Source organism: Papio anubis, chromosome 11, assembly GCF_008728515.1.
Source record: "Papio anubis isolate 15944 chromosome 11, Panubis1.0, whole genome shotgun sequence".
NCBI lineage: Eukaryota > Metazoa > Chordata > Mammalia > Primates > Cercopithecidae > Papio > Papio anubis.
Window position 1 is genome coordinate 64581234 of NC_044986.1, and position 19146 is coordinate 64600379.

Consider the following 19146-nt stretch of genomic DNA (forward strand, 5'->3'; position numbering starts at 1 on the left):
CCTCTTTTAATTTAATCCACTGTAGCTGAAAATCAGCAGCAAGCACAACAATAACTGATTTTTAAAAAGACCAAGAGGAAATTCTGTAGGACAAAATATTGGCCCTGTCTAATGCAAAAGAAGCAATGGGAGAGGGGGAGAAGAAAGGGCAAATAAATATAGTTGAAATCTTATAAAGATAATGAAAATCTGTTGAATTAGAATATTAATACTTCTAAAAAGTTTTATGCATTTCCAGTCTCAGAACTGTGAAGCTTTAAAGTGCATTAAGAGAATTGCAGGCACCACCAAATTGACAGAATTCAGAAGAAAAAAACAATCTGAAGCCTTATTTTTAAAAAGGCCTTTACAAGATAAGGCAAGTTGTGTTAACTCTGCTATCTGGCCTTTTAATGAGTTACATGATTTTTAAGCATGCTGTGTTGAAAATTCATTTTGAATAACAATGGGGAAGGAAATATCATATAACTTGTAATTTCCATGATCTGAGTATGTAGAAGATAAACTGGTACCAAATACTGACCGAAAGCCGCTTAAGAAGAGCTGTCTGGTTACCTTTGTATACAACATCATAACATTCATTGTAGGTAATTTCATACATAAGGATTTAGTTCTGGAGTCTCAGGGCAAGTTAGATGAACATCTCTGAATCAGCAATGCATGACAGGAATCACAAACCCGTACTGGTTTTGGTGAAGAAGGCAAAGGTAGTTCGTTGTCAGAGCAGGCATTACAGAAAATTTCCCCACAGTTTCTACAGTGGTGCTATTAAATAAATCAGAGGGGGGAAAAAAAAACTTTAATAAGAAGCATTTTTGCACCCCAAATTTTGGGACTCACTTTCCTACCTCCCTTACCTTTCTCTTAGAGAGTGAGAATTCCTTTTCACAAAGTTTACAATGTGTTGCTTCTTTGTCTTTCAGCCAAACCAGTCCCTAGTAGGAAGAAAATATTAATGCTCAAATTGGTAACGCTAAAAATTATATGTGAAAACTTTTCCCCCAAGAACATTATTTATAGGATAGATATATGAAGAATGGAAAATAAGTTATTTTCTTTGAGAGATGTATATATTTGTAGATAAAATATGTATGGTATTAGCCTCAAAATATTCTGGGTGGGGGACGGGGATGTGGATTAAGTATAAAAACAAGATTGCAGCCAGGCGACAATGGCTCACACCAGTAATTCCAGCTACTCGGGAGGCTGAGGTGAGAGGATCGCTTGCGGTCTAGAGTTCGAGACCAAGCTGGGCGACATAGAGTCTGTCTCTTAAAAATTGAAAAAATTTGGCCGGGCGCGGTGGCTCAAGCCTGTAATCCCAGCACTTTGGGAGGCCGAGACGGGCGGATCACGAGGTCAGGAGATCGAGACCATCCTGGCTGACACGGTGAAACCCCGTCTCTACTAAAAAATACAAAAAAATAGCCGGGCGAGGTGGCAGGCACCTGTAGTCCCAGCTACTCGGGAGGCTGAGGCAGGAGAATGGCGTGGACCCGGGAGGCGGAGCTTGCAGTGAGCTGAGATCCGGCCACTGCACTCCAGCCTGGGCAGCAGAGCGAGACTCCGTCTCAAAAAAAAAAAAAAAAAAATTGAAAAAATGAAAAATCAGGATAGCACGTGATAAATATTGAATATAGGCAATGGTTCATTTTACTCTTTCTATACAATTGTGTATGTTAGAATATACACACGTAAAAATGCTTTAAAGAGGTAAAAATCTGTTACTGATGGGAATTCTCTTCAGGAAAAGAAACTTAAAGATTAAAAGAACCTTAAAAATACTCCAACAGCATTTTATTTTTTAAATGTTTGTGGGTACATAGTTACATATTTATGGGGTACATGGATGTTTTGATACAGGCATGCGATGTGAAATAAGCACATCATAGAGAATGGGGTATCCTAGTCCAACAATGTTTAAAGATAAATTCTCACTGTGTGAAATGCAATAGGTTGGCATTATGTATAACTTATACCTTAAGACCCTAAAATTTGAAGGAAATTACGGAAATCAGATATTGGAGTTCATTATTTTGTAAGACCTCTTTAGGAGGCCCAGGCAGGAGGATTGCTTGAGGCCGGGAAGACTGCCCTGAGGAACACAGACTCCATCTTTACAAAAAAATTAACCAGGCTGCGTGGCATAAGCCTATAGTTGCAGCTACTCTGGAAGCTGAGAAGGGAGAATTGCTTAAGCCCAGGAGTTTGAGGCTGCAGTGAACTATGATTGTGCCACTGCACTCGAGCCTGAGCAACAGAGTGAGACCCTGTCTCCAGAAAAAAGGGGGGGGAAAAAAAGGACCTCACCTTAAGAAGTTTTACATGGCTATTTCTCTCAACTTTTATAACATATTTAATAGCTGCTATGTAAACGTTAGTAAAAAATGGATGTAAGTAGTCTTAGGCAGTATTTATAACAACTTGACCTTTTTTGTTGTTGTTGTTGTTGAAAAGAGACAGAGTCTCACTCTGTTGCCCAGGCTGTAGTGCGGTAGTGCAATCTCGGCTGACCGCAACCTCTGTCTCCCGAGTTCAGTGATTCTCCTGCCTCCGCCTCCCTGTAGCTGGGATTACAGGCACACGCCCCCATGCCCGGCTAATTTTTATATTTTTAGTAGAGATAGGGTTTCAAAATGTTGGCCAGGATAGTCTCAAACTCCTGATCTCAGGTGATCCGCCCACCTCGGCCTCCCAAAGTGCTGGGATTACAGGCATAAGCCACCACGCCCAGCCTACTTGACCCATTGTTAACCAGCTTGCTTAACCAATCTTGGCTAGAAAGACCTTTTTTCCCCTATGAAGGCAACTTTGTTAGATGATTATCAGCTTTACAATGAGAAGACCCAGATGAAGGAGGAGACTCAATACTGATTGATTTCCTAGAACATGTTCCTAAAACAGCCCAGACCAAAGAACCCAAGTATAACAGAAGATTCCAACTTGGACATGGAGCAACTGCAACCTATAAATTACTACTGAAGCACAGGAACCTTTATTACCTATCACAGGAACCCTATTACCTTAGAGAGAAAAATTCTCTAAGAAAGAAAGGCCCATAGACACATTTCTAAAAACATGAGTTTTCTTAAAAGACTTTTCCAAAAGCAGAATTCTTTGAAGAAAAAAAAAGACTAAGCATTCACAGATCAAGATCACAAGGTTAATTTCAGGTCTTTTTGTTTCATTCACAGTCTTAATAACTAGCACTTATTGTACAGCAGAGATAATACAGTGTTGGCTACTGCATGTGAGGAAGCCTAAGTCTCCTTAGAACACAGGATTATAAGGGCTTTCTTTTTTTTTTAACTAGATAGTTCATATCAGACAAACACCAGCAAAGAGTCAGATGGCTTGAATCATAGAATATATATATATTTTTTAATGCAGGATGGGGGCCAGGTGCAGTGGCTCACACCTGTAATCCCAGCACTTTGGAGACTTTGAAAGGCCAAGGTGAGAGGCTCTCTTTAGACCAGGAGTTCAAGACCAACCTGGGCAACATAGCAAGACCCCATCTCTAAAAAAAAAAAAAATTAGCCAAGTGTGGTGGCATGCACCTGTAGTCCCAGCTACTTGGGAGGCTGAGGTGGGAGGATTGCTTCAACCCAGATGTTCAAGGTTACAGTGAGCTATGATTATGCCACTGCACTCCAGCTTGGGAAACAGAGGAAACTCTGTCTCTGAGGGTAAAAAAAAAAAAAGGCAGCAGCAGGAAGGGACCCTAAAAGATAATCTAACTTGATGAAAACCATACAAAGGAAAGTGATTTGCCAAATGTCCCAAAGCCGCCTAGTGGAAGCAGCTTGTAAGGGCGTTAGGTTCTGAAACAACCTTGCTGACTTTGAGACTGGGACTTTGGAGACTAGACCTTGAGACTAGGCCTTTGGAGACTTCTTTTCATTGAACTTACCTGCCGCCCTCCCAAGGAGAGAAGCTCACTTTAAGCTAAGCCTAGTGTGTCCCTGTGAAGGGATCTCAGACATGAGCACCTGTAGCCCTCTCATTTTACACATGAGAAAATTTAAAGCCTAGAGAACTGAAGCTGCCTGCTCAAGGAAACAGCCGTTTACCAGAAGAGCTAAGACTAGAACGGAACAACCTCTTGCTCTGCAAATAAACAGCAATTTTTCTCTGCCCAATTCCAAGATGTTAGCTGCTAGACTTACACCCCCTAGATAGGATACTATGGGATTCTTCTCTGGAGAAACTCACTGCTACAGAGAAAAGTACTGTAAATACTAAACATAAGCAGAGAGTACCCAATAGTTCACTAATCACAGCAGATTTCTCTATGGTGAGGCCTACTAGTCTACAACAACCCACCCAACCAACATACACACAAGGTTTCCAATAACCCTTATTTGTGCCTTTTATTGAAATTGGGGGATATCACAACATTTGAGAAAACTTCAGAGAATCAATAATGAGGCCGGGTACAGTGGCTTACACCTGTAATCCCACTACTTTGGGAGACTGAGGTGGGAGGATCACTTGAGCCCAGGAGTTTGAGACCAGCCTGGGCAACACAGTGAGACCCCCACCATCTCTAAAAAATAAAAATTAGTGGGGTATGGTGATGTATACCTGTGGTCCTAGCAACTCAGGAGGCTGAGGAGGGAGGATTGCTTGAATCCAGAAGTTCAAGCTTACAGTGAACTATGATGGATGGAGTCACTGCACTCCAGCCTGGGCAACAGAGACACTTTCTCTAAAAAAAAGTTTTTTTAATTAAAGAAAAACATTTTTTAATGATAATATCAAACACAAAATATGACAGGATGCTATTTTTTAAAGGAAAAATTAGCAAATAATAGTCCATTGAATGTTAAAAATATGCCTGCAGAAAAAATAGCCCACAGAAGGTTACACCTGAATCTAACCAAGGCTTTATTTTATTTTATTATTTAGATGGAGTCTCGCTTTGTCGCCCAGGCTGGAATGCAGTAGTAGGATCTCGGCTCACTACAACCTCCGCCTCCCGGGTTCAAATGATCCTCTTACCTCAGCCTCCCAAGTAGGTGGGACTACAGGAGCACACCACCATGCCTGGCTAATTTTTTTTTTTTTTTTTTTTTTTTGTGAGACGGAGTCTTTGCTTTGTCACCCAGGCTGGAGTGCAGTGGCACGATCTGGTCTCACTGCAAGCTCCGCCTCCCGGGTTTACGCCATTCTCCTGCCTCAGCCTCCCGAGTAGCTGGGACTACAGGCGCCCGCTACCACACCTGGCTAATTTTTTGTATTTTTAGTAGAGACGGGGTTTAACCATGTTAGCCAGGATGGTCTCGATCTCCTGACCTTGTGATCCGCCCGTCTTGGCCTCCCAAAGTGCTGGGATTACAGGCGTGAGCCACCGCGCCCGGCCGCCTGGCTAATTTTTACATTTTTAGTAGAGATGGGGTTTCACCATGTTGGCCAGGTTGGTCTCGAACTCCTGACCTCAGGTCGATCCACCTGGCTCGGCCTCCCAAAGTGCTGGGATTACAGCCGTGAGCCACCGTGCTTGGCCTAATCAAGGCTTTAGATTTAACTTCCAGTTCACAGGCAACAAGTAGACAGAAACAAGTAAACACTACAAACATTCAGAGAAAATCCAGAATGTGAAAAACCGTTTAGGATGGCTGTTCCAGACTCTTCAGCTGGTCAATAGTATGGAAAAGAAAAAAATCAACTCACATATGAATCCAGTTTCCACATAAAAAAACTGGGAAAAGCAGATAATATTCTGTTAAAGATAGATGTGAGTAATAAGTATAAGGCAAAACAAAGTAATAACACAAAATACAGGAGAGATACTATAAAGAGGAGAGTGCAATTGAGAAGCAGATGCGGCTTCTAAGGTACTGGTCATGTTCTATTATCGCTAACCTAAGCAGAGAATACACAAGTTTTTGTTTTGTTTTGTTTTGTTTTTTTAGAGATAGAGTTTTGTTCTTGTTGCCCAGGCTGAAGTGCAATGGCATGATCTCAGCTCACCACAACCTCCGCCTCCCGGGTTCAAGCAATTCTCCTGCCTCAGGCTCCTGAGTAGCTGGGGTTATAGGCATGTGCCACTATGCCTGGCTAATTTTGTATTTTTAGTAGAAACAGGTTTCTCCATGTTGGTCAGGCTGGTCTCGAACTACTGACCTCAGGTGATCTGCCCGTCTCGGCCTCCTAAAGTGCTGGGATTACAGGCGTGAGCCACCGTGCCTGACCCCACAAGTGTTTTTAAGTTGTACTATATATGCACTCTCATATGCATATTTCACAAAACTTTTTTTTAGAGTTTACATAATGATGGTTTCGGCAAATATCCATGTATCCACACATCTTTTTTGTTTGTTTGTTTGTTTTTTGAGACGGAGTCTCACCCTGTTGCCCAGACTGGAGCGCAATGGTGCGATCTTGGCTCACTGTAACCTCCGCCTCCCGGGTTCAAGCAATTCTTCTGCCTCAGCCTCCCAAGTAGCTGGAATTACAGGCATGTCCCACCACGCCCGGCTAATTTTTTCTTTTGTATCTTTAGTAGAGATGAGGTTTCACCATGTTGGCCAAGCTAGTCTCTAACTCCTGACCTTGTGGTCCACCTGCCTTGGCCTCCCAAAGTGCTGGGATTACAGGCATAAGCCACTGCACCCAGCCTCCACCCATCTTTTTTTTTTTTTTTTTGAGACGGAATCTTGCTCTGTCACCCAGGCTGAAATGCAGTGGCATGATCTCAGCTCACTGCAACCTCCACCTCCCAGGTTCAAGTGATTCTCCTGCCTCAGCCTCCCAAGTAACTGGGACTACAGGTGCGTGCCACCACGCTCAGCTAATTTTTGTATTTTTAATAGAGGCGGCATTTCACCATGTTGCCCAGGATAGTCTCAATCTCTTGACCTTGTGATCCACCCACCTTGGCCTCCCAAAGTGCTGGGATTACAGGTGTGAACCACTGCGTCCGGCCCCATCTTCTTAAAAAGTGTGAGGATACGGCCTGGCGAGGTGGCTCACACCTGTAATCCCAGTACTTTGGGAGGCTGAGACAGGCAGATCACCTGAGGTCAGGAGTTAGAGACCAGCTTTGCTAACATGGTGAAACCCTATCTCTACTAAATATATAAAAATTAGCTGGGCATGGTGGTGGGTGCCTGTAATCCCAGCTACTTGGGAGGCTGAGGCAGGAGAATCACTTGAACCCAGGAGGGGGAGGTTGCAGTGAGCCGAGATCACGCCATTGTACTCCAGCCTTGGTGGCAGAGGAAGACTGTCTCCAAAAAAAAAAAAAAAAACACGTGAGGATAAAATAAAGGTATATTGAGATACACAAATTATTATTTTTTTCTTTTTTTAAATTTTAGTAGAGACAAGGGCTTCCTATACTACCCAGGCTGGTCTCAAACTCCTGGCCTCAAGCAATTCTCCCACTACAGGTTCTTAAAGCACTGGGGTTACAGGTATGAGCTACCATGCCCAGTCTCCAGATGTGTAAATTCTTACAATCTCTATCTTCATTCACCATTTTCAGGAAGCTACTGAAAGATGTGTTGCCCAAAATAAGGGAGTATACCGAGAGAAGTTATAGAATTCAGGCAAGAGGAGCTCCCACAAAGAGAGAAGGTAAAGGAAATTCTGAGAATACCAGCAAAGGGAAACATGAGCAGTAAAGTGGAGAACTCCTGAAGTTGGAGGCAAGGCATCAAAGAAAAAATAATGACCTAACCAATTACCTGATATATTTTACCACGCGGAAAACTTTATCAAGAAGCTTTTTTTAATAGAGGTGTTTCAAGGTATGAGAAAACTCAAATGTTATACAACTAATTTGTTTTTAAAAAGAGAGGGGCGGCTGGGTGCGGTGGCTCACGTCTGTAATCCCAGCACTTCGGGAGGCTGAGGTGGGCGGATCACGAAGTCAGAAGTTCTAGACAAGCCTAGTCAATATGGTGAAACCCCATCTCTACTAAAAATACAAAAATCAGGTGGCACGTGCCTGTAATCTCAGCTACTCAGGAGGCTGAGGCAGAAGAATCACTTGAACCTGGGAGGTGGAGGCTGCAGTGAGTCGAGATCATGCCACTGCACTTCAGCCTGGGCAACAGAGGCAGACTCCATCTCAAAAAAAAAAAAAAAAAAAGAGGGCAATTATTAACTCCACAGGAAGAGTAAAGTAGTTCAAGTAAGAAAACATAATCACAGTACCTGGCTCAGCAAGGAACAACATTTAAATAGTCATAATAAAAAATTCAGAGTAGGGGCTAGACGCAGTGGCTCACACCTGTAATCCAGCACTCTGGGAGGCCGAGGCAGGTGAATCACCTGAGGTCAGGAGTTTGTGACCAGCCTCGCCAACATGGCGAAACTGTCTCTACTAAAAATACAAAAATTAGCCGGGTGTGGTAGGACGCACCTGTAGTCCCAGCTACTCGGGAGGCTGAAGCAGGAGAATCGCTTGAACCCGGGAGGCAGAGGTTGCAGTGAGCTGAGATCGTGCCACTGCACTCCAGCCTGGGTAACAGAGCGAGACCCCGTCTCAAAAAAAAAAAAAAAGAAAAGAAAAGAAAAAAATAGCTGGCCTTGGTGGCAGGTGCCTGTAATTCCAACTACTGGGGAGGCTGAGGCAGGAGAATCACCGAACCCTGGAGGCAGAGGTTGCAGTGAGCTGAGATCATGCCATTGCACTCCAGCCTGGGTGAAGACGCAAGACTCCATCTCAAAAAAATATATACAGGTGTGGTGGATCATGCTTGTAATCCCAGCACTTCAGGAGGCCAAGACCGGAGGACTGCCTGAGGACAGGAGTTCAAGACCACTCTAGACAACACAGCAGATACTGTCTCTACAAAAAATGTAAAAATTAGCCAGGCGAGGTGGCACGCGCCTGTGATCCCAGCTACTCAGGAGGCTGAGGCAAGAGGACAGCTTAAGCCCAAGAGTGTGAGACTGCAGTGAACTATGATTGTGCCAGTGTACTCCAGCCTGGGCAACACAGCAAGACCCCATCTCAAACAAAATAATAAATGAAATAACATAAATAAAATATATATATAAAATAAATGAATGCCACAAAAAACTTTACTTAATTATACTGGGAGACCGGAAAGACCAAAATGAAAGTGAGCAAAACTCTACATCCACCATATGAAGAAGTTAATATATAAGTCTAAAACTGCTGAATCAACAGCAAATAGTACATACTGAATATTAGTTAGAAATACAGGGATAAATGCCAGAAGAAACAGCTAAAAAACTGAAAGTAGCTCCCTTTGGGTGGCAGGAGCTAGGGCAGATAAAGGACAAGGGAGTGAAGAACAAGAGACTGCTACCATCATCATTATTATTATTATTTATATTATTTGGTGTTAAATCTTCTTAGTATTATTTTTTTTTAATGATTTTCATGTAACATTTTTTTGTCACCCAGGCTGGCGTGCAGTAGCGCGATCAAGGCTCCCTGTAGCCTCAACCTCCCAGGTTCAAGTAATCCTCCCACCTCAGCCTCCCAAGTAGCTGAGACTACAGACCTGCACCACCACACCTGGCTAATTTTTTCTTATTATTTAGTAGAAACAAGGTCTATGTTGCCCAGGCTAGTTTTGAACTCCTGGCCACAAGCAATCCTCCTGCCTCGGCCCCTCCAAGTGCTGGGATTACTGGTGTGAACCACCACACCCAGTATCATGTAACACTTCTTGATTTTAAAAAATGAAGCTGTTGGGTAGGAAGCCACCTGTCACTGAAGTGATCACACAGACACTGTCCCTTCTTCTATGTTGTAGCAAGGATTCAGACACATTCACAACCATACTGGTAAGCTGTACCAACCACTTTCACTCACATGTATTAACCTACTCAATATTCAGAGCAACCCTATGCAGAATCATCAGCCTATTTCAGAAGAGGAAGCTGAGGCTCAATGAGGATACATGACTTGCTGAAAGTAAAAGAACTAGTAAGTAATAGACTGGCATAGGAACTCAAGATTCTCAAGTTCATAGGCAATTTCACTCTATCATGCCATACTTTGTAGGAAAGTAAAATTACTTCTAAGGTCAGTTTCTTTCTTTTTTTTTTTTTTTTTTTTTTTTTTGAGATAGAGTCTTGTTCTGTTGCTCAGGCTGGAGTGCAATGGCGTGATCTCTGCTCATTGCAACCTCCACCATCTGGGCTCAAGCAATTCTCCTCCCTCAGCCTCCTGAGTAGCTGGGATTACAGGCGCCCACTACCACACCTGGCTAATTTTTGTATTTTTAGTAGAGATGGGGTTTCACCACGTTAGCCAGGCTGATATCAAACTCCTGACCTCAAATGATCCACCTGCCTCGGCCTCCCAAAGAGCTGAGATTACAGGCGTGAGCCACTGCACCCGGCCTCTAAGGTCAGTTTCTAAAGGAATGTTATTAATAATGTGACTCTAGGGGTACAGGGAAGAGATGAACTCCCAGTATCCAAGCTCCTCATTCAGTGCTTTGGCCTCTATATATCCTGGGATTCATCAATAATACATTAGATTCACACAGGGCTTTACCTTCCATTGGAGACTTTCACATACCTTCCCAGTTTAGGAAAATGTTCTACTCACCTGCAATGCTTTGTTGGCTTCTTTTATGTCTTCAATTTTAAGTTTTGATCTAAAAAGATTACAAATAGGTCCAAATTTCAGTACACATATTTAAATATAGAACATTCAGTATTTCAGTAGGTATTGGTATTTCATAGGATACAAAATTATGTATAGTATATGATCTTTATGGTCTTCTCTGGCTAGTGGAATATTTCATATTCTCCTATATTTTCTAAATGTCCTAAAGCAAAAATATTTTAGGTTTAAAACTTGCTTTTTAAGAAATACTGGCATTTTCATGTGATCATGACAATATTAATAGCTATCATTTATTGTAGGTTTACTCTGTGCCTTTGCATGCATAATCTCATGTAATCTATACAAAAACCTATTTTAAAGATGAAGAAATGTCTGATGAAGTTTAGTCACTTGTAAGAGGTCACAGAGCTGGCAACTGGGGGAGCCAGGATTCAAACCCTTGTCTGTGACCCCAAAGGGCACATGCTAACCATTATGCACGCTATTTCTCTAGCAAATACAGAAGTGCTAAGGAAGAAAATACTGTGAGCCCCGTGTGGTGGCTCAGCACTTTGTGGGGCCAAGGCGGGTGAATCATCTGAGTTCAGGAGTTCGAGACCAGCCTGGTCAATATACAGTGAAACTCCATCTCTACTAAAAATACAAAAATTAAGCCGGGCGCGGTGGCTCACACTTGTAATCCTAGCACTTTGGGAGGCCAAGGCAGGTGGATCACCTGAGGTCGGGAGTTCAAGACCAGCCTGACCAACATGGAGAAACCCCGTCTCTACTAAAAATACAAAATTAGCCGGGGTGGTGGCACATGCCTGTAATCCCAGCTACTCGGGAGGCTGAGGCAGGAGAATCGCTTGAACCCAGGAGGCGGAGGTTGCGGTGAGCCGAGATCACGCCGTTGCACTCCAGCTTGGGCAAAAAGAGTGAAACTCTGTCTCAAAAAAAAAAAAAAAAAAAAAAAATTTAGCTGGAAATAGTGGTATACACCTGTAGTCCCAGCTACTTGGGAAGGTGAGGCAGGAGAATCGCTTGAACCCAGGAGGCAGAGGTTTCAGTGAACCAAGATCACACCACTGCACTCCAGCCAGGGTGACAGAGCGAGACGCCATCTCTCAAAAAAAGCAACAAAAAAGAAAATACTGTGAAAGACATAGCTGCAAATACTTTTCCACTTTTTTGATGAAGTCTCGTTCTGTTACCCAGGCTGCAGTACAGTGGCACGATCTCGACTCACTGCAACCTCCACCTCGTAGGTTCAAGTGATTCTCCTGCCTCAGTTTCTTGAGTAGCTGGGATCAGAGGCACCCGCCACCACTCCCAGGCTAAATTTTATATTTTTAGTAGAGACAGGGCTTCACCATGTTGGCCAGGCTGGTCTTGAACTCCTGACTTCAAGTGATCTGCCCATCTTGGCCTCCCAAAGTGCTGGGACTACAGGTGTAAGCCACCAAGCCTGGCACTTTTCCACCTTTTGAAAATATGTATGTTGGGCCAGGTGCAGTCGCTCATGCCTGTAATCCCAGAACTTTGGGAGACGGAGGTGAGCAGACCGCCTGAGGTCAGGAAGGAGTTCAAGACCAGCCTGGCCAACATGGGTGAAACCCCATCTCTACTAAAAATACCAAAAAAGTTAGCTGGGCGTGGTGAGGGGCATCTGTAATCCCAGCTACTCGGGAGGCTGAGGCAGGGAGAATCACTTGGACCGGGGAAGCAGAGGTTGCATTGAGCCAAGATTGTGCCAATGAGCTCCAGCCTGGGCAACAGAGTAAGACACCACCTCAAAAAACAAGAAAAAGAAAAAAGAAAATACATGTATTGGAATCAACTTACTACCAAGTGGTATAACTTTTTTTTTTTTTAGACGGAGTTTTGCTCTTTTACTCAGGCTGGAGTGAAATAGCATGATCTGGACTCACTGCAACCTCTGCCCCCAAGATTCAAGCGATTCTCCTGCCTCAACCTCCCGACCAGCTGGGATTGTAGGCACCCGCCACCACACCCAGCTAATTTTTGTATTTTTAGTAGAGATGGGGTTTTGCCATGTTGGCCAAGCTGGTCTCAAACTCCTGACCTCAGGTGATCCACCCGCCTCGGCCTCCCAAAGTGCTAGGATTACACGTGAGCCACCGTGCCCAGCCCCAATTGGTATAATTTAATTTTGTTTCTTCTTTAAAAAAGAAAATACATATGTTAATGAAAATGCAAATTATAAAAAACAATATTTAATTACCTGTGATCCCATTACCCAGAGGTAATCTTCTCTATACATCTGTGTATATATTTTAAATGGAATAATTATCTACATAGTTTTCCATAACCAGCTATTTTCACAATATATCCTGAACAGCTTGCAGCTACTGACTTGTTACTGAGTATCTGCAACATCATTATAGTAAATGGTTACTTGGTATATACAATGAAAAAGAATATAAAATAGTTTATATAATTATTATCTACTGTTAATCTTTCAACGTGTTTCAAATTTTTCACCACAAAAGTTGTTTATTTACAATGACTAGTTCAGGCATGGTGGCTCCTACCTGTAATCCCAGCACTTTGGGATGCCGAGGTGGGCAGATCACTTGAGGTCAGGAGTTCCAGACCAGCCTGGCCAACATAGTGAAACCTCATCTCTACCAAAAATACAAAAATTAGCCAGGCATGGTGGTATGCACCTGTACTCCCAGCTACTCAGGTGGCTGAGGCAGGAAAATTGCTTGAACCTGGAAGGTGTAGGTTGCAATGAGCCAAGATCACACCACTGCCTTCCAGCTTGGGCAACAGAGCGAGACTCTTGTCTCCAAAAAAAAAAAAAAAAACCAAACAACAACAACAAAATTGGAATGACTAAAACATCAGTATTAATTCTCTTATAAATGAAATTCCTGAATCAAATGATACATCAGATACTAAAGCCTCTACTACTGAAGCAGAACATTAAAAATCTGCTTTGCCCTATAAAATGCTCTTCATTCCAAGACATAAAAATGAAGTGTGAGTCTTTCACCCATCTCATATTGACTCTTATGGTGGAAATAATCAATGTAAAACTACACACTGTAAAAATACTGACATAATAATCACATTTTCTTGGCTAAATTCACATCTAAAAAATGTGCCTCAGGAAAACTGACTCTGTTGGGAATAGTGGCCACAACAGTGATGATTTAATTGTGCTGTACAGAAAAATTGAATATGGAATTAAAATGGCTTAATGGTATTCACCACAGAAAATGTTTTCTTGGCTGGGCACAGTGGCTCATGCCTGTAATTCCAGCACTTTGGGAGGCCAAGGCAGGCGGATAACCTGAGGTCAGGAGTTCGAGATCAGCCTAGCCAACATGGTAAAACCTGTCTCTACTAAAAATACAAAAATTAGCCGGGAGTGATGGCACACACCTGTAATCCCAGCTACTCTGGAGGCTGAGGCAGGAGAAACACTTGAATCCAGGAGGCAGAGGTTGCAGTGAGCCAAGATCATGCCACTGCATGCCAGCCTGGATGACAGAGCGACACTTGGTCTCGTGCCCGGCCTGGGAAATACTTTTTTATGAAAATTTACTGGTATTGACAGATTTCTGATTTAAATGCCCTTATTCATAAATATGGACTCAAAAAAGCCTCTCTATGATACATATTGCCTAAGTGTCCTAAAGAAAGGAACATCAGCTACAATTCCAATAACCATAATGTACAAGAATACCTTTCTCAGCCAGGCACGGTGGCTCACGCCTGTAATCCCAGCACTTTGGGAGGCCAAGGTGGGTAGATCACTTGAGGTCAGGAGTTCGAGACTAGCCTGATCAACATCGTGAAATCCCCCCTCTACTAAAAATACAAAATCAGCCAGATGTGGTGGCACACATCTGTAATCCCAGCTACTTGGGAGGCTGAGGCAGGAGATTTTGTATATATACGTATATATTTATATATACGTATATATTTACATATATAGCTGGTACTACTACTATATATATTTATATATACGTGTGTGTATATATACGTATAAATATATATAAATATATATTTACATATATACATATATACATATATTTACATATATACATATATAAATATATATTTACATATATATAAATATATATAGTAGTAGTACCAGCTACTCAGGAGGCTGAGACAGGGGAATTGCTTGAACCCAGGAGGCGGAGGTTGCAGAGAGCCGAGATTGCGCCACTGCACTCCAGCCTAGGTGACAGAGCAACTCTGTCTCCAAAAAAAAAGATTTGGAATGCTTTAAACATTGACTCTTCTTCTGAGTAATAACTATTCTTCTGTATAATTACAGTAGACTGTCTAATTTAATAATTAAGGAAATGAAAATAAGCCTGAAAGGAAATATATACATATATGTGTATATATACACACACACATACATACATAAATGTATATACGTATATATGTATATACATATATGTATATATGTACGCATGTGTATACATATATACATATATACATATTCTCCTGTCTCAGCCTCCGAAGTAGCTGGGACTACAGGCACATGCCACCATGCCCGTCTAATTTTTATATTTTTAGTAGAGATGAGGTTTCGCCATGTTGGCCAGGCTGCCCTCGAACTCCTGACCTCAAGTGATCTGCCCACCTCAGCCTCCCAAAGTGCTGGGATTACGGGCATGAGCCACAGCACCTGGCCCAAATCTATCTTTTTATAAGAATTCTTCAGACCAGGTGTAGTGGCTCACACCTGTAATCCCAATACTTTGTGAGGCTGAGGAGGCGGGAGGATCATTTGAGCCCAGGAGTTTGAGATCAGCCTGGGCAACAGAGTGAGACCCCACCTCCATATAAAATATATAAATAAAAATGTAAAAAAGAATCCTTCAAGTTGGATGTAGTGGCTGACACCTGTAATATCAATGCTTTTGGAAGCCAAAGCGAGAGGACTGCTTGAGGCCAGAGTTTAAGACCAGCCTTAGGCAACATAGTGAGACTCTGTCTCTATTTAATTTTTTTAAAAAAATAATCTTTCAGGCCAGGCGCGGTGGCTCATGCCTGTAATCCCAGCAGTTTGGGAGGCCAAGGCGGGAGGATCATGAAGTCAGGAGATCAAGACCATCCTGGCTAAAACGATGAAATCCCATCTCTACTACCAAAATACAAAAAAAATTAGCCGGGTGTGGTGGCAGGCGCCTGTGGAGGCTGAGGCAGGAGAATGGTGTGAACCCAGGAGGCAGAGCTTGCAGTGAGCCGAGACAGCACCACTGCACTCCAGCCTGGGCAACAGAGCAAGACTCTATCTTGGAAAAAAAAAAAAACAAAACAATAACAATAATAATCTTTCAATAATAAGCTGATAAGAGTAAATATTTCAATTTTCAAACCCAGTAAGTAGAGGTTGCAGTGAGCACAGATCACACCACTGCGCTCCAGCCTGGGTGACAGAGTGAGACCCTGCCTCAAATAAATAAATAAAGGCAACATCTAGACATTTATATGATCATGCCTGTAATACAACTATAAAGTCTCTATTAAGTATGAAGTGAGGGGCCGGGCGTGGTGGCTCATGCCTGTAATCCCAGCACTTTGGGAGGCCAAGGTGGGCAGATCACCTGAGGTCAGGAGTTCAAGACTAGCCTGGCCAACATGGTAAAATGCTGTCTCTACTAAAAATTAGCCAGGTGTGGTGGCGGGCACCTGTAATCCCAGCTACTCAGGAGGCTGGGGCAGAAGAATCACTTGAACCCAGGAGGCAGAGGTTGCAGTGAGCTGAGATAGCACCACTGCATTCCAGCCTGGGTGACAAGAGCAAAACTCCCTCTCATACACACACAAAAAAGTATTAGTTGGGGAATGGGTGAAAAGTAACACATATTCCTAGGTTTACTATTCCATGGTTTTAATATTAAACCGTTATGATCTTAGTAAATGCAAAGATGCTTATTTTTTATTGTGAGGATTGCTCACTGTTGAGTGTCTAGCACTTAGTATAGTGCCTGGCACATAGTAGAAGCTCAGTGCCTGTCAATAAATAAATGGAAAATAAGGTAATAAGCACTTTGCACAGGGTCTGCCTCAAAGTGCTCAATAAATAGATGCTAGATTGGAATTGAAATCTTGCTTATCAGAACCACAATGCGAATTGTTCTCTGAAAAGCTGTAAAGACAAAAACAGCTTTATCTTTTTGAGATCTAATATTTCCTTTTGTGGTTCTAGTGAATTACTCCTTCTTATGTCCTTGGAAATTGGTTGCATTATCTTTTAATGGAATCCCACCTTTAGCAACTAAGTCTCCATTCTAGTATGATTTCTACTTAATTGAATATATACAAATGACATATATGTCCATATAACTAATTTTATCTAAATCAATGACAAGATGTTTACATATAGAATTGTTTGAGGTTAGCTAAACTTTGGGGATTAATACTCAGGAGAAGGGAAGTACTTGCTTTTTTATCTTAAACCTTTATGTGCTATTTGAATGTTCTAATCATATAAAACATCAAAGAGATTTGTATCGGTAATGAGATTACGAGACACTGTAGCTTTCTTATTTTTACTTTTCCGTATTTAAAAAAGTGGGCTGGGCGCAGTAGTTCACACCTGTAATCTCGGCACTCTGAGAGGTTGAGGCAGGATGATGTCTTGAGCCCAGGAGTTCAGCCTGAGCAACACAGCAAGATCCTAACTCTACAAAAAATTTTTAAAAAATTAGCCAGGCAAGGTGGTGTGCGTCTGTGGTCCCAGCTACTCTGGAGGCTTGAGATAAGAGAACAGCGTGAGCCTGAGAGATCAAGGATGCAGTGAGCTGTGACTGCGTCACTGCACTCCAGCCTGGGCAACTTGAAAGACTTGTTTCAAATCAAATAAAAATAAATTTAAAAAATTTAAAGTGACTATATTTTTTAAATGTGGCAGTGGTACATTCAATACTATATTAAACCTCCTTGAGCTTATTCCAAATATCTGGTAGTATGTTCAATCAGGCACAAAGCTGCTAACCCAAAACACAGACCATGGGGAACAAAAGGAAAATGTGGCTGGGAACAGTGACTCACACCTGTGATCCCAGCATTTTGGGAGGCTGAGGTGGGAAGACTGCTTGAGGTCAGGAGTTTGAGACCAGCCTGGGCAACATGCAAGACCCCATCTCTATAAAAAATAAAAATTAGTAGGGCATGATGGTACATGCCTGTAGTCTCAGCTACTTGGTAAGCTGAAAGGTGAAAGGGTTGCTTGAGCCCAGGAGGTCAAGGCTGCGGTGAGTTATGATTATACCACTACACTCCAGCCTAGGCGAGACCCTGTCTTTGAAAAAAAAAGGAAATGTGAGAAAGGCAGAACACCATTTCTCCATCTTGTCTTTACAGGATCCCAATGACATTTTACTTCAACAAAGCCAAACTGTATGAAGTTAAGCCCTGTCTCCAGGAGGCATGAAACAACCTCCACTTCTCATGATGCTGGCTTCTTCTCAAAACAATCTGAGGCCGAGCCCGGTGGCTCAAGCCTGTAATCCCAGCACTTTGGGAGGCCGAGACGGGCGGATCACGAGGTCAGGAGATCGAGACCATCCTGGCTGACACGGTGAAACCCCGTCTCTACTAAAAAATACAAAAAAACTAGCCGGGCGAGGTGGCGGGCGCCTGTAGTCCCAGCTACTCGGGAGGCTGAGGCAGGAGAATGGCATGAACCCAGGAGGCGGAGCTTGCAGTGAGCCAAGATCACACCACTGCACTCCAGCCTGGGCGGCAGAGCAAGACTCCGTCTCAAAAAAAAAAAAAAAAACAATCTGAAAGACAGCTCCCTGGATATTTTGAAACCTCAGCTTCTGTTTTTCTAAGAAAAATATATTAATAACTTCTGAATTCTCTGATATTGAAGAAATTGAACACGAGTGTTAGTTTTCATCTATTGGGAAATATTCAAAGCTAAGTCTACTAAAATGAGTAAAACTTTAAATAAAATCTCTCTAGTCTAGTCTCATTTTTTAATCTTTTTTTTTTTTTTTTTTTCTTTTGAGACAGAGTCTTGTTCTGTTGCCAGGCTGGAGTCAGCTCACTGCAACCTCCACCTCCTGGGTTCAAGCGATTCTTGTGCCTCAGCCTCCCAAGTAGCTGGGATTACAGGCCCACGCCACCACAAGCAGCTAATTTTTGTATTTTTAGTAAAGACAGGGTTTCACCATATTGGCGAGTCTGGTCTTGAACTCCTGACCTCATGATCCGCCCGCCTTGGCCCAGAATTACATAGTGCTGGGATTACAGGCGTGAGCCACCGCGCCCTGCCTAGTTCATATCCTTCCTGTATCTAAACTTTTCTCCCTAATAGATCTGGCACACTTATATCTTTTATAAAAGTCAACAATGACTACTTAGTTGAAGGAAAAAAGAAATTACTCGCTAAGTTTGTTGCCGAGTTCTTGAAGAGCTTGCTCTTGTTCATGATATATTTTTTTCAACTGCTGATTTTCATCCTGGAGGTTAAGGAACTCCTTCAGAACAATAAAAGACAGAAAATGCAATTTAAAAGAAAGAAACAAGAAACTCCAGAATGTATATATACCATTAATCAGAAACAAACATCCTTTAGCTTTTTAAAAGAAACA

General features: G+C 42.4%; 1 protein-coding gene across 7 annotated transcripts in view; it reads right to left on the reverse strand.

Annotated features, from left to right (window-relative positions):
- Positions 1–205: 205 nt before the first annotated feature.
- Positions 206–19146, reverse strand: part of RUFY2 (RUN and FYVE domain containing 2) — a 61496-nt gene continuing 42555 nt past the window's right edge. For all 7 annotated transcript variants that reach the window (XM_021944009.2, XM_009214809.4, XM_021944007.1 and 4 more), the window contains 4 exons: positions 18938–19032; positions 10547–10595; positions 858–935; positions 206–765 (listed from right to left, as the gene is read on the reverse strand). In XM_021944009.2, coding sequence (XP_021799701.1) covers positions 622–765; positions 858–935; positions 10547–10595; positions 18938–19032 — 366 coding nt within the window. In that variant the 3' untranslated portion in view covers positions 206–621. The remainder of the gene's footprint in view (positions 766–857; positions 936–10546; positions 10596–18937; positions 19033–19146) is intronic.